We start from the raw sequence: 12,750 nt of genomic DNA, 5'->3' as shown, positions 1-12,750 counted from the left end.
GTTTTTGTACCGAGTGGTGGGTGCCCGTGCTAGGGTGGCAGGTTTGACGTTTCGCGAAAAAGTCGGAGGTAAAAAGTGCGTAAAAAATCGTGAATTTTGCATGTTTCCACCTGTGAAACGCTGTTTACGGGCGCTATGGACGAAGGCAAACTCGTGGCCTTGCTAAAGGGCATAGCTAAGGCGAGCGACAAGAATGGAATCTACCGTAATTTGGTCGCAATCCGCACGCACTACGTGAACAGTGAGGGGGGGATACGCCTGCTTTCGTCACACGATGGCATCCAGGTGTTGGTCCGGTTGTTGAGCAAACCGTACGAAAAGGTCATCGAGGTGGTCCTCAGCATTCTAGGCAACTGCTGCACCCGGAAGGAGTGCTGCAAACAGGTGCGTAAGCATAAAAAATGTGGCCAGAAGTGGTTGGGTTTTGGGGGGTGTTGGGATTTTTTTCCCAACCTCGCCTGTTTACATCCGTACTGGGTTCATTTCTTTACTTCTTTTTTTTAGGCGTTCGATTGTGGTATCCTGAATCCGTTGATCTCGATCATTTCCAACATTCCCAATGCCAGCATTCAGTGCCGGGGCTGCCGATTGCTGGGCAATCTGGCCCAGCATGAACCGATTAGCCACGAAATTGCCCGGGACAACGGCACGACGACGGCGTACGCGCTCAGCTCGATTCTCAACGAGTCGGAAAATACTGCCGTACTGATCATGGTGATCCGTGCCATTCGGCAGCTGTGGCGCGAAAAACCGATCCGCCAGGCACTCCTGGAGCAGGGATGCATTGCCAAGATAGTACAGTTGCTTGTACGGTACGCTCAGGTCGATAGCGATGCCAACGGTGTCGCTGGCCCGGTTGTGGATGGAGCTACACAACCTGGCGGCCCCGGAGACATGTCGAACGATGGAAACGATGGGGAGAAGGTCGTACTGAAACACTGGCATGCTCCGGATCGAATGGTAACGAAGGAAAAGTTCAACAACATCGTACGCAACATGGAACACAGCCAACTGTGTGACATTGTGGGCTACCAGGTGATCCAGAATTATCGCTGGAAGGATCGACAGGATTTTAAGCTGCCCGAGACGGAGGAAACGGTGAAGCTGTTTGAGAGTGCACTCAAATCACTGCAGATGATCACGACCACCGTGTTGCCGCAGGTGGTGGAAGAAATTTACGGTGAAACGGGCACGGGATTGAAATGCCTGGTGTACCTGTGCGGCGAGACTAGCCCATTTCGGTCCCTCGCCCTGAAGCTCGTCTCGAATCTGGCTGCCAATCCGGATGCGATCGATCGGCTTACGGCCTGCGGAGTGATAAAGATGGCAGCCGATCTGATTATGTATGCCAGCTTAGGTAAGTACCGTGGACCGGGTTCGACCTGGCCTTGTAACAATTACTGATGAATTGATTAATATTTGTAGATGAATCCGAGAAGCGATACTGCATCAATATGATGTGCCTGCTGACAAAGGAAGCCTGCAACCGGGGCCACATACGGCGTAGTGGCGCTCTTCAGGCATTTATGAAGATCGCAAAACAGTCACACGAAAAACGGGAACAGTCGATGATCCTCTATGCCCTCTACCAGTATCGGTTCGATAGCTTAAGCAACGAGATACTGCTCAATCACGGGCTGGTCAGCTTTCTGGTGCGCATCCTCAACGGTATCATTGCCGATCAGGAGGTGAGCCACATACGCCACGATGAGGAAGCGGCTGCCGGTCAGGCAGCCACGCCCACGAGCTTATTCTCGAAACGGCGCACTAGCTGCGCCAAATCGGGAAGGCTGCGGAGGAGTGATTTGCTGTTTCACTACAAATCGGGCAACGGCAGTTATCATCAACATCGGGCGGCCAAACAGTCGAAGCTCGATCCGTACTGTTCGGCTCCAGAATCGCCCGATAGTGGCAGTAGTGGTTACGCAAGCACCAGCTACGCCAACGGAACAGTTCGAAGTCCCTCGACCAGTATCGGATCCTGCAGTCCACCGCGTGTACCCGAAGACGAAGCATTCGGGGATGATGACACGGAGATCTACTCACCGGTTTGCAGTGATCACGAGCAGGACGATTCGGAGGAGCGAGAGGAACCAACGGATGGTGCTGCCTCATCGTCATCACGGCTAGCCAAGCCGGCGGACGACGATAATGCTGCTGATGGACAGGACGAAGTGGCAGCCGAGGAAGACAAATCAGAACCGGCAGGAGAAGATACGAACGATTTCGATATCGTCGCGTACCTGATAGAGGACAGTTCGAACGCCAAGTGGCTCGATACGGCCGATGAGCGTGACAGTGCGCTGCTGCCGGATGAGGAGTGTTGCCGCACGAGCTCCACCATCAAACCATCGTCCCGTAGCAACGCTACCACAGCCAACGACGCCGATTGCTTTGATGAGAGTGAAATGTTTAAAATTGAGCTCGACATTGCCACGGCGAAAACGTTCGAACAGTTCCCGATGCAACCAACGCTTACGCTGCTCTGGTCCGTCTCGAAAACATTTCCAGCCGTCGAGTTTGTGCAGGCGGACACACTCGAGACGCTGCTTAAGATTTGTAAACAAGCAAAGAAACCCCGGGGCCGTGCCTTCCAGACGCTGGCCAACATTCTAAAGCACGTGAATCACTTTCTGCCGCTGTTGAAGCAGGACTTTGTCTTTCGATTGCACGAAATGACGGCACCGTATCCGGCCCACGGTGCACGTTGCTGGAGTTGCGATGAGATGCGAACGGCGTGCAACGATCTAATGACACTGTTCGGGTCGGTCGGTGAAACGGGGTACGGTCAGGGTGAGATCGCACATATCCTACGGACTGGCGAGTGTGATCTGAAGCTGCGTGTCTCGATCATCGTGCTGTTTGTGGTACGCGATACGCGTCTGCTACATAAGTTACTGTTCGAGATGCAAGTGCTGCAGACCGTGATGGACTTCATTCTTGACGAGGTATCGACAGATCGGCCACGCCTAAGTAGTATCGCTTGCTCGGGCATCACACGGATGGCCCAGAATCTAAGCATCTACGGGGAGGAGGAAGATACGGGCACACCGAGCGAAAAGCTAGAAGCGCAAGAGTTCGATAACACGCTGACGATCTGCGATGAGTCGGCTGCCTGCAGTCCTACCGACCGCGTAGCGTTCAAGGTGCGTAGTGCACCGCAAGCACCCCAGGAAACGGTACTCGTCAGTAAGGCGCTGCTGATCGAGGGCAGTGAGGTGTTCCGTCGAATGTTCGACGGGAATCACTTTATCGAATCGCAAAGCAACGAGGTCCAACTACAGGAATCGATCAGTGCCGATGGATTGCGCTACTTTTTCTATCTGATCCGGCTGCAGACGGTTAACAAGCTGACCGGAATGGCACCGCCACCGAAACGGATCGAGGCGAGCCTCGATGCGCTCAGTCTGGCGCAAAAGTATCTACTACCGACCGTCGAGCGGTCTGTGCTGAACATCGTCAAGACGCTGCTAAACGATGATTGCGTGCTGAACGTGTTCGAGTGGTCGCTGCGCAACTACAACCAGGAGTTGCTTGTGGCCTCCACCTACTATTTCCTGTACGCCGACATTAATGGCGCGGCCAAGTGTAAGCTATACCGGGCGGCCAACCGGTCCGCGTATCGTGACGATTGGCGACGGCTCCTCACCGAAACGATCCTCTACCGGGTACAGCCAAACGCGGACCAACTCTAAAATGTCCTCACCCGCGCTGAGAGGATCTGATCGTACCGACCTGTTGTGTTCAACCAGAGGGAACTCGTGTGGTTTGAAGCACTGTTTCTTAATGACGACATTCCGCGCATTCACTGCTGCTGCTGGCTAGACACGTTCAGAGGGAATTTAGAGTTTTCTGTTAACTTTTTTTTCTCGGGGAAAAACGGAGCTTGTGCCGCCCACCACGTTGCAGTCTCCTTTCTCGTTTCTATTTTTATTGGTCAGTTTAGATTGGCATTGTTTTTGTTTCATTTTTTGACAAATTTTATGCAGCATAGCTTTAACAATCAACTGATAAGAACGGATAAACAATAAATATGTATCACTCATCGTATAACGAACTAGAGCTAAAGCGAATTGAATTGAAAAGAAAGAAAAGTAATTAGGATGTTGGCGGAGGCACGTAACGGCCATGGGCCCGATGTCCGAACTCAAAGGTGATTCGCAGCTCACCGAAACCACTGCGTGGCAGAAGGCCACCGATCCACTCTAATTCGAGATGATAAACTCGCTCCTGGTCGGCCTCATGTTTGTAGCGCCCCAGCTTAATAAACGTACTGTACAGTTGCGGCCGTATCGGACGGCCCGTGACAACTGTGGGAGCTCCACCTGCCATCCCTTGAGGATCCTCGATCTCGATCGCTGTAAACTGGCCGCTGGAAGAGCGGGTAAAGTGTTTCTCGAAGCACAGCGCTATGCGTTCGGTGCGAAACACATGCAGAAGGCTGTTGTGATGTGCGAATTTGAAGAGCTGTGATGCCGGTTTTTGGTCTTGCGGTTGCTTCTGTATCTCATCCGGTTGCCGTAAATGATGACCAATGGAAAAGCGGGCCCGAAGACAGCGGAAGAAATCTTCCTGAATGCGAAACGTCTGCGGACCGGGTCGTCCATCCGAGCTGTACTCGATGACGGAGTTGAGCTGTTCGATTACCGCCTCCAGCCAGCAGATGAACGATAAATTGCACAACGATGCCTCGTATGGTGGTACCACCGGCGACACCGTCGTCGTACTGGTCCTGGGTATACGATTGAACAGTATACCGTTCGATTCGAGAGTCTTCATGAGCTTGCGCAGACTGTAGCTTCCGCGGGTTAGCTTATCCCTCGGCAAGCGGCTCATCTGACGGAGCGCCGACTTTTTGGTCGTAATTTCTACGAGCGGAGGTTTCTTTCCCTTCGTGCGCTTACCGACGTCTTCATGTAGCAGATCTGCTGCCGTGGTACAGCAGGAATCGTCGGAAGGCGATTCGATCACATTCGATGGAACGGCCAGTAGCAAGCTTTCGTCGCACTCGATATCGGAAGGACAGAAATCGATGCGATCGGTTAGATCGAACTGATCCATCAGCTCAATCTGACAGTCCTGGATCAGCGCCAGATCGGATTCTTCGATGGAGGTAGCAAACACATCGGAACTGCAGTCATTTTCCATCGAAGTCGGTGGGATAGGATCATCGCTGATCGCTAGCTCGTAGATGGATTCCCCGGAGTCGAGCAGATCGGGCATAATCAATCCACCCCCGTCACAGCCGTCATCGTGGAATGCCTCGAAGGTCGGAGTCAGAGAGGATGTGGCCACCAGACTATCGTGGAAATCGATCAGCTCTACGTTGGAGTCAGCCGCGATCGCTATGCATTCGGTCGGTGCCTGGGGCTGGGCTGAGTCAAGCGGGAACTCAATCGACAGTATCGGATTCATGGTATCATCGGGGATGGCGGACCCCCCTTCGGAGACCCGATTGTTGGCGTACTCGCGCAACAAGGTTCCCCAGTGGCGGTCGGTATACTTATGCGGTGCACTTAGCAGTGCCGCCACAGTCGCCAGTACATGCCAACAGGACGCCTGTTCCCTCTTTGTATCTGGTAGCACCGTCGTGCAGAAATCACAGGCAAGTTCAGAGTATTTTTGATTTTTCCTAGTGGCCTTGACATGCCATAGGCTACCACAGTCAGCGGTCAGGTAAGGATGTCCTACGACAAACAGATCACCGGAAAGCCGTTGGACAAGTGCCGCTGGACTGCACTGAGTTTGTCTATCCCAGATCGATTGTCTGTCCACACTCGTTGCAGCCAGTGTATCTAGCGCATTTCTGTCGATTGTTAGTGGTTCTGCGACAGTTTTACAGTCTAGAATAAGCTGTCGTACCGATTCCGAGAGGGTTGTTGGAATTGAAGAGTTGCCCAGGGAGCGTAACAACACGCGGCCGTCGGGATCGCTCACTGATTCGACGAAAAAGCGGTTCTCCGGGTTTAGGGATACGCTGTAGAGGGGTGAATCAGCTGCCGGGTGAACTAAGCGAACCGCAAAGGCCTGCACCGCTTCGGAAGCGTGTTTTCCTCCTTCAGCTCGTTTTCCGTGGCCATCGTCTACCCGGAGCACCTGGTCGCAGGATCGGTTTTTACATTTCATCGCCCGATTACCATTGTGTTGGCCACATTTGGGGCATTTACGAAGCCCTCGGTAGCTGGAACGAGAGCCAAGCAGAAAGGACATGCCGGATAGAATTTTACTGCACCAGGAGTCGCAGGATCATCACAGGATCACCGGATCACCGGATCACCGGATTTTTTTTTTGTTTACGGTCCACTGTTTTGACGTTTGTTAGGTCGTAAAGCGGAGGTATACAGGGGACGGCGACTATAGAACGTAGCCACGAAACGTCAACAGAAAGACTGCATAACGACCTGTGAGGCCGCCACTAGCCGCGGTGTGCGCTGCGGGTTCGAGTGAAAGCCCGCGCCGTTGTTGACGTCGTCCCCGTATAGAGAGGAGTAGGAGAGAAGAGGTCAACGAACCGATCGGAGGTCTACCAGCGAGAGAGTGTGTGGCGCGAGGTGCGAAATGAGCGATGAAAACCTGCATCTACTACCGAGGCCTACTACGACTACTACGCGGAACGGGCACACGGGATAATAGTCACCGTCGGTGTCCCCCAGCAGCAGCAGCAGCAGCAGCAGCAAATCTAGTGATCCGCGAATTCCGCGCCGCAAATTGACACGTTTCGGAAGGATTAGCGCAGGAGTGGTCGTGTTCCTGCGGGAGAGAGTGGTGGCGATTGTGAGTCAGTGAGTCGTGGGGGGTGGGTCGTCACCGCGCAACCTTTGTTTATAGGACAGTTGAAGGCAGAGGACAGGAAGTTGCCAAGCGCCAGCGCCGGGAACGGGGAAGAAGGAGGGTCTCAACAGTTACGCGTAACGTAGAGTACTGTTCCAGCAGAAAGGGCCGCCGTTTGGTCCATCATCGTGTGGTGACGTAGTGCTCTCTCGAGTATGTGGGGGGTGGCTCGGGGCGGCGGTGTTGGTGAATAAATTTGACATTTATTTGTTATTGACCCGCGGCGAGCACCGAGAAGAGACGACGCACGAGTATGCACGCGTGAGGAATGTGCACCATCGCCGTGTACTAGCATTTGCTGCCCGCCTTCCTCGCCCTCATCATCACCATCGGCAGCAGCAGCTCCACCAAACCGAATGAAAGGCGGCTCAACGACGACGACGACGACGACGACGACGTGCTCCCCGTGTGATTGCACACACTCGCGCACATACGCACACACATTGGCGGCGGGTGGCGGTAGGGAGTCGCGGGTCCGGTGTCGAGGTCGGCGCACGTGTGCGAAAAAGTGAACTCACAATACGACACTTTGCAAACGCAGTCAGCCAGCAGCCAGCAGCGATAGAAGCGAACGAGGGAGGTCACGAACAGCAGCGGCAGCGGCAGCGGCAGTAGCAGCAACAACAACGGCAACGAGGCAAGGCCTTCTTGGCTCGTACGACGACCACGACGACGTCGACGACGACGACGGAACACACGGTGTCACTCGGTACACGGTGGGGCGGCCCATCATCAGCATCATACCCTTATCCACCTCGCTAACGCACAGTGTGTGGAATCAACGACACCCGGAGGGCGCTGGTCAGAGGGCAGAGGGAGTGCAGTGTCGCGATTCGCATTTCGCCGCCTTACCGCCAGAACATCATCAACGTCGGCGCTCTCGGCGCGCGTTATCGAAGGAGCCCTTCCTTCCGTTCTTGTTATTCGACGACGGTTGCCATTGAGATTGTTCTACTGGTGTGCGTCGACGTTGTGCGGTGTGTGTCCGTTTATGTGCTTTATGAGACGCGTAGTAGTAGGCCAAACAGCTAAACACAACAATCGCGCGCATCGCCGTCCTCGCGGAGTCTCCCCATTCGTCGTGCCCCGGTCGAGGCCACCCAAGCCCGTTCGCTCGTTCGTTTGCGCGCCTGGTGGCCCTGAGCAGCGGGGCGTTAGGAGGAGCAGCGCTCTGTGCGCTAATGCGTAGTACTGCTACTACTTGGCTTCTTGGCCAAAGCAACGGTTCGCGACTTTGTACGTACCAGCAGCAAATAGCAGCAGCAGCAGCAACAGAAGTAACACGCAACAACCTCGATCATCGAGTTGGCTGAGGGATTGGCTTTGAACCTCGTGCTGTGACCGGCCCCGCTCACTCTCTCCCCCTCTCTCTCTCTCTTTCTTTAACGTTTGTGCAGTGTGTATGTGTGCCGAGGTCGATTCCGGCGCGAAGTGAAAGTCCAATCGAACCCCATCGAGCCACACCGAGCTAAGGTGATCGATCTCCGATCGCGAGTGAGTGTGCGAATCCCCCGGTGTAGGGGAAGGTGTCCGGAGTGGGGAAGCAGGCAAAGCCGGTGACGGTCGACGCTCGACGACGACAACGGAAGAAAGTGTCGTCCTCGGGCGGGTGGATGCCACACCGGCCGGGCGGGAAGGGAGGACGCAATGAGTGAGAGCAGGAAGGACAATGACGCAAGAAGAAGAAGAAGTGTTGGTAGTGAATCGGTTGGATCGGTGCTGCCGGTTGTGCCTTTCCGGTGAAGAGTTGAACTGCAGTCTGTTTCCGGACGGCGACAACGACCACGACGCCACGCATCCCCGACGTGGCCATCCCTCTCCACCTGCCCATCATCCGCATCCACATCCGCATCATCATCATCACAACGGTGCGGACGCTGCCGCCGATCGGCGGGAGCAGATCATCGAGATGATCTTGGAGTGCACCTCGATTCAGGTGAGCGCGCCACAACGATCAACGCGCGGGCGCTGACGCGTCCTTGGTGTGCCTCGCCTCGCCTCGCTCAGGGCTCAGCCTTCGCTCAGTCGTTCACCGGGCCGCCACCCTCCTTCTTCTCCTCCTCTTTCCTCACTCCCCCCTCCGCGCCGCACTGGCGGACAGAGGCGGACCGTGCCCCGCGCTAAACGGCGCCAACGTGTGACTGGCCCGTCCAAGGACGAGGGTGAACAGTGGTGCGCGCGCGTGAGCGTGTGCTGCTGCTGCTGCTGCGGCTCGCATTCGATTCTCGTCGAGGCCACCGTCGCGAGGAGTAGCAGACGACGCGCGAGGCACGAGCATTCTCTTTGTGACGACGCGCTGACGCCACCACCGCCCGTTACCATCGCCGTCTCTCTTTCTCTCTGTCTCGCGCTCTCTCACTCTCTCTCACACACTCTATCTCTCGCACAAACAACCTCCATACATGCATCGTACAAGGCGGTGACGACGGTAGCGGTGGCAACGGCGTTGGTGACCTCCATCGAGAATCCCCATCCGAGGAGACTACGTTTAGTAACTGACACTTTGTATTTCTCTCTCTCTCTCCCTTTCTCTCTCTCTCTCTCTTCGTGGGACTGATCTGCGGTCTGTCGGTCGGTCGGTCGGCGGCGGCGGTGGTTCCCGTTCCCATTTCAGTTAACCTTGGAGCAGGACTACCCGGCGAAGGTCTGCGAAAAGTGTGTCGAAACGCTCGACAAGTTTTATCAGTACCGGAGGCGATGCCTGCTCAACGATCAGATACTGCGGGCGGAAAGGTTGCGAGGTCACGCGGCACCGGACAAGGTGCGTTGTGGCGGCCACACTGCGGCCACAATCGACAAGGTTGCGGTGCGGTACGCGAGCGAAACGACGATGGAGGAGGAGGAGGAGGAGGAGCAGGGTCGTGAACAACAACCACAACAACGCCCACATCGGCCCGCGGCCTCTCCCTCATCGGTACCGGTTCCAGATCCCTCTGCGACTGCGGCCAACCAAAATAACGGCAACAGCAACAGGAGTTCACCGAAGATTTGGATCAAACATGAACCACAGCCGGTGCCCGGCGGTACACCCGGTACCACTCCTCCACCACCACACCCGTTGGACCAGCAGGAACCGGGGGGAAGCCAGGAAGCACCACCACCCGCCGTGTCCCCCGCCGAGTCATCTTCGTCGATTCTGCGCAGCATATTGCTGCAAACGCGGGATCCCTCGACGGTTGCGAGCCATCGATCATCGCCCAACAACTCGGAGCTGGAATCTCCTGCCCGCCAGACTCCACCGGGACCACCACCAGCAGTACCAGCCCCGACTGCATCGGTGCATCCGGGACCACCGGGTTTGTTGCCACTTCCGACGAAAGCATCGCCATGCCGTACTGGCACTGGTACCAGTGGTGGAGGTACGGGTGCTGAGGAGGAACCCGAAGACATTAAACCTTCGTTACTGCAGCAGATGTTACTGCAGCAAGGATCGTCACCGCCAACCCTGGCACGATCCTCGCCACCGAAAGCTTCCGGTGCGGGTACACCGATAACAACGGGGTCAAGTGGTGGCAACAGTACGACGACGATGCACACCGGTTCACCGCTTCCCACCACGTCATGTTCCTCTTCTTCGCTCCTGAAACGTATGCTGCTGGATGGATCGTCATCAGCAGCCGGAAGTGGATCCGCCATACCTGGACCATCGCTTGAGCAGCAGCAGCAGCAGCAACCGTTGTTGTTGCCACGCACGAAAAGTGAACCAACGGCAACGACTGCCAGTACACCATCTCCGCCGGCAGCACTGCCCTCGCCTCAGCATCAGCATCATCACCACCACCGGGGGTCTTCGGAGATGACGACGGCACCGACCGAGACACCGCTTGCCTCGCAGCTGCGCTCCATTCTGTTGCAGCACCGATCGGCTCTGAGCGCACAAGCCACGCTGGAGGAAGAGGAGGATGAGAGAATGACCGACGAAAAACCGGAAGTATCGTACGTCCGGAGTCTATTCCTGCGTAACGACGATTCGGATGATTCCGAGTGTGAACCACCGGCTACCGATGATCAGCGGGAGTTACTACTGTATGCCATGTTCCATGAGCTAAGGGCTCGCCAGCAGCAGCAACAACAGCAGCAGCAGCAACAGCAGCACCAGAACCAACCATTGCACGGTGGTGCTGGTGGTGAATCGTCTAGCGAGGATTCGGATGAGTTGTCCGATGAGGCGCCACAGGATTACCGGTTACCGAGTGTCGTTCGACGGCGTAGCACCGAATCATCGACGACGGATTCACGGACCAGCGGTAAACGGCGCCGGATGGAGTATCCCTGTTTGCTGTGCGGTCGTACGTTTGCTGGCCGGAATAAGCTCGTGCTACACATGCGCACGCACATGATGGAAATGGCCGCTGGTTCCGTGGCAAGGACCACCACCACCACTACGGCTGGTGCTACCACCTGCACCTCTTCTACCACAGCCACGGCAGGCACCACCAATACGGTCACATCGTTGGCGGGTGTGCTGCAGGCAAAGCTCCTCCAAGATCACGGTTCTACGTTGAGTAATGGCGGAGGATCGTTCGTGGATGATGATGATTCTTCGTTAATGCGACGATTGGCTGGTGGCAACTTCCAGAACGCCGCCCATCATCATCCGGCCCTACATATGGCCGGTGGTGCTGCTGTTGATGCGCAACTGCTGATGGGTGGTAATACCGGTGGTAGTGGTGGTGGTGGCGGTGGCCATGGTACGAACGAGGATGAGATCGATATGCTCGAGCGTCGATCGTACGCGTGCTACATCTGCGGGGCCGATCAGGGAAATCTGCAACAGTTGCGTGAGCATTTGCTGGATGCGCACCAGGATCGGGTACGATCGAGGGGTAGGACACGCGAGCGGCCTAAAACGACGATTAGCTGCGAAATCTGCGCCCGCCAGTTCCGCAGCCAGTTCGCGTACGGTGAGCACATGCGGACACACACTGGCGAGCGGCCGTTCCCGTGCGATCAGTGTGATAAGCGGTTTCCCCGGCGGTTCCAGCTGCTCGGCCATCTCTACAATGTGCACAAGCAGTCGTGGGTTGCGGACGAATCGAAGGCAAAGTTTGCGAGGAAGCAATAGCGATACTCCAGGCTTCCGCCGACGTAGGGCAGCAGAACGCGCCTGTGGGCGTACCCGTTAGAACGCGACAGGATAATACGAATTTTACACCCCGTACCCTTAACGCGATCGTCCCCCTCTTCCTCTCTCTCTCTTTGTTTTAGGTTCTTATCCATCTTTTCCTTCTGCCGCCGGAACAGGCGACTAGAATAAGGGAAAGAAGAGAGGAGCTGTAGGGGGTGTGTAGGGTGAGCAGCATGAATCAAAACGAGAACAACGAGAGGGGTGGCTGCTCCTAGGCTAGGGGAGGTGTCCGAGCCACGCGGGCCGCTTCCTCGCTCGCCCGCTCGCCGTATGATAACATTTCCTTTTTTCGTTTTTATTTGTTTGTTTTGTAGCATAATTGTTGAACGTTTATACAAGCAAGAATATACTTATATATACAGTCGGATATTTTTTTTAACAAAACCAAAAACAGACAAATGACTCGCATTTGGAACCGGTTCCTAGTATGTTGTGCGTTTCTTTTATTTGTTTTTTATGTACACTGCCCTCTACACCCTTTTCCCCGAAGGAAGGAGTATGGCCAATCATCCGAAAAGAGCCTAGTTTCCGAGAAAGACGAATTTTGCAGACCGGTACGGTGGTCGCTGAATCATGTTCATTCCCGTTAACGGTGGCATCACGTCGCCATGAAAATGTTTGCATGTATGTGTGCGTAGAGGTTTGTATGTATGTGTGCGTAGGTGTTTGTATGGGTAGAGAAGCGACGAGGAGGAGACGAGTAGGTAGACACAGATGGCGCTTCGCAGCAAAGAGGGGGAGAAAAACAGGAAAGGACACGACGATCGTGCGCCGGTTTTCGGATAACAAAA

The 12,750-nt window shown here is 55.3% G+C and overlaps 3 protein-coding genes across 5 annotated transcripts; 2 read left to right on the top strand and 1 right to left on the bottom strand.

Annotated features, from left to right (window-relative positions):
• Positions 1 to 19: 19 nt before the first annotated feature.
• Positions 20 to 3,875, top strand: LOC125949114 (uncharacterized). The gene is made up of 3 exons (XM_049675826.1): positions 20 to 384; positions 505 to 1,357; positions 1,426 to 3,875. Exons 1-3 carry the CDS (start codon positions 136 to 138, stop codon positions 3,693 to 3,695), a joined length of 3,372 nt encoding a protein of 1,123 aa, XP_049531783.1. The 5' UTR covers positions 20 to 135; the 3' UTR covers positions 3,696 to 3,875.
• A 173-nt stretch (positions 3,876 to 4,048) lies between these two features.
• LOC125949129 (uncharacterized protein C2orf42 homolog) lies at positions 4,049 to 6,268 on the bottom strand. The gene has a single exon (XM_049675874.1). The coding sequence runs from the start codon at positions 6,208 to 6,210 to the stop codon at positions 4,099 to 4,101; it is 2,112 nt and encodes a 703-aa protein (XP_049531831.1). The 5' UTR covers positions 6,211 to 6,268; the 3' UTR covers positions 4,049 to 4,098.
• Positions 6,269 to 6,465: 197 nt separating this feature from the next.
• Positions 6,466 to 12,326, top strand: LOC125949120 (Krueppel-like factor luna). 3 transcript variants are annotated; one of them, XM_049675847.1, is made up of 3 exons: positions 6,466 to 6,774; positions 8,229 to 8,767; positions 9,446 to 12,326. In XM_049675847.1, the coding sequence occupies exons 2-3, from the start codon at positions 8,501 to 8,503 to the stop codon at positions 11,894 to 11,896; spliced, it is 2,718 nt and encodes a 905-aa protein (XP_049531804.1). In that variant the 5' UTR covers positions 6,466 to 6,774; positions 8,229 to 8,500; the 3' UTR covers positions 11,897 to 12,326. The 3 variants fall into 3 exon arrangements, with proteins under 3 accessions (XP_049531804.1, XP_049531802.1, XP_049531801.1); XM_049675845.1 differs by having other exon boundaries at positions 6,466 to 8,067; XM_049675844.1 differs by having other exon boundaries at positions 6,466 to 8,767.
• Positions 12,327 to 12,750: the final 424 nt, after the last annotated feature.

Source organism: Anopheles darlingi, chromosome 2, assembly GCF_943734745.1.
Source record: "Anopheles darlingi chromosome 2, idAnoDarlMG_H_01, whole genome shotgun sequence".
Classification (NCBI taxonomy): Eukaryota; Metazoa; Arthropoda; class Insecta; order Diptera; family Culicidae; genus Anopheles; species Anopheles darlingi.
Note: the sequence above shows the minus strand (reverse complement) of the source record. Positions and strands in the feature narration are given on the sequence as shown.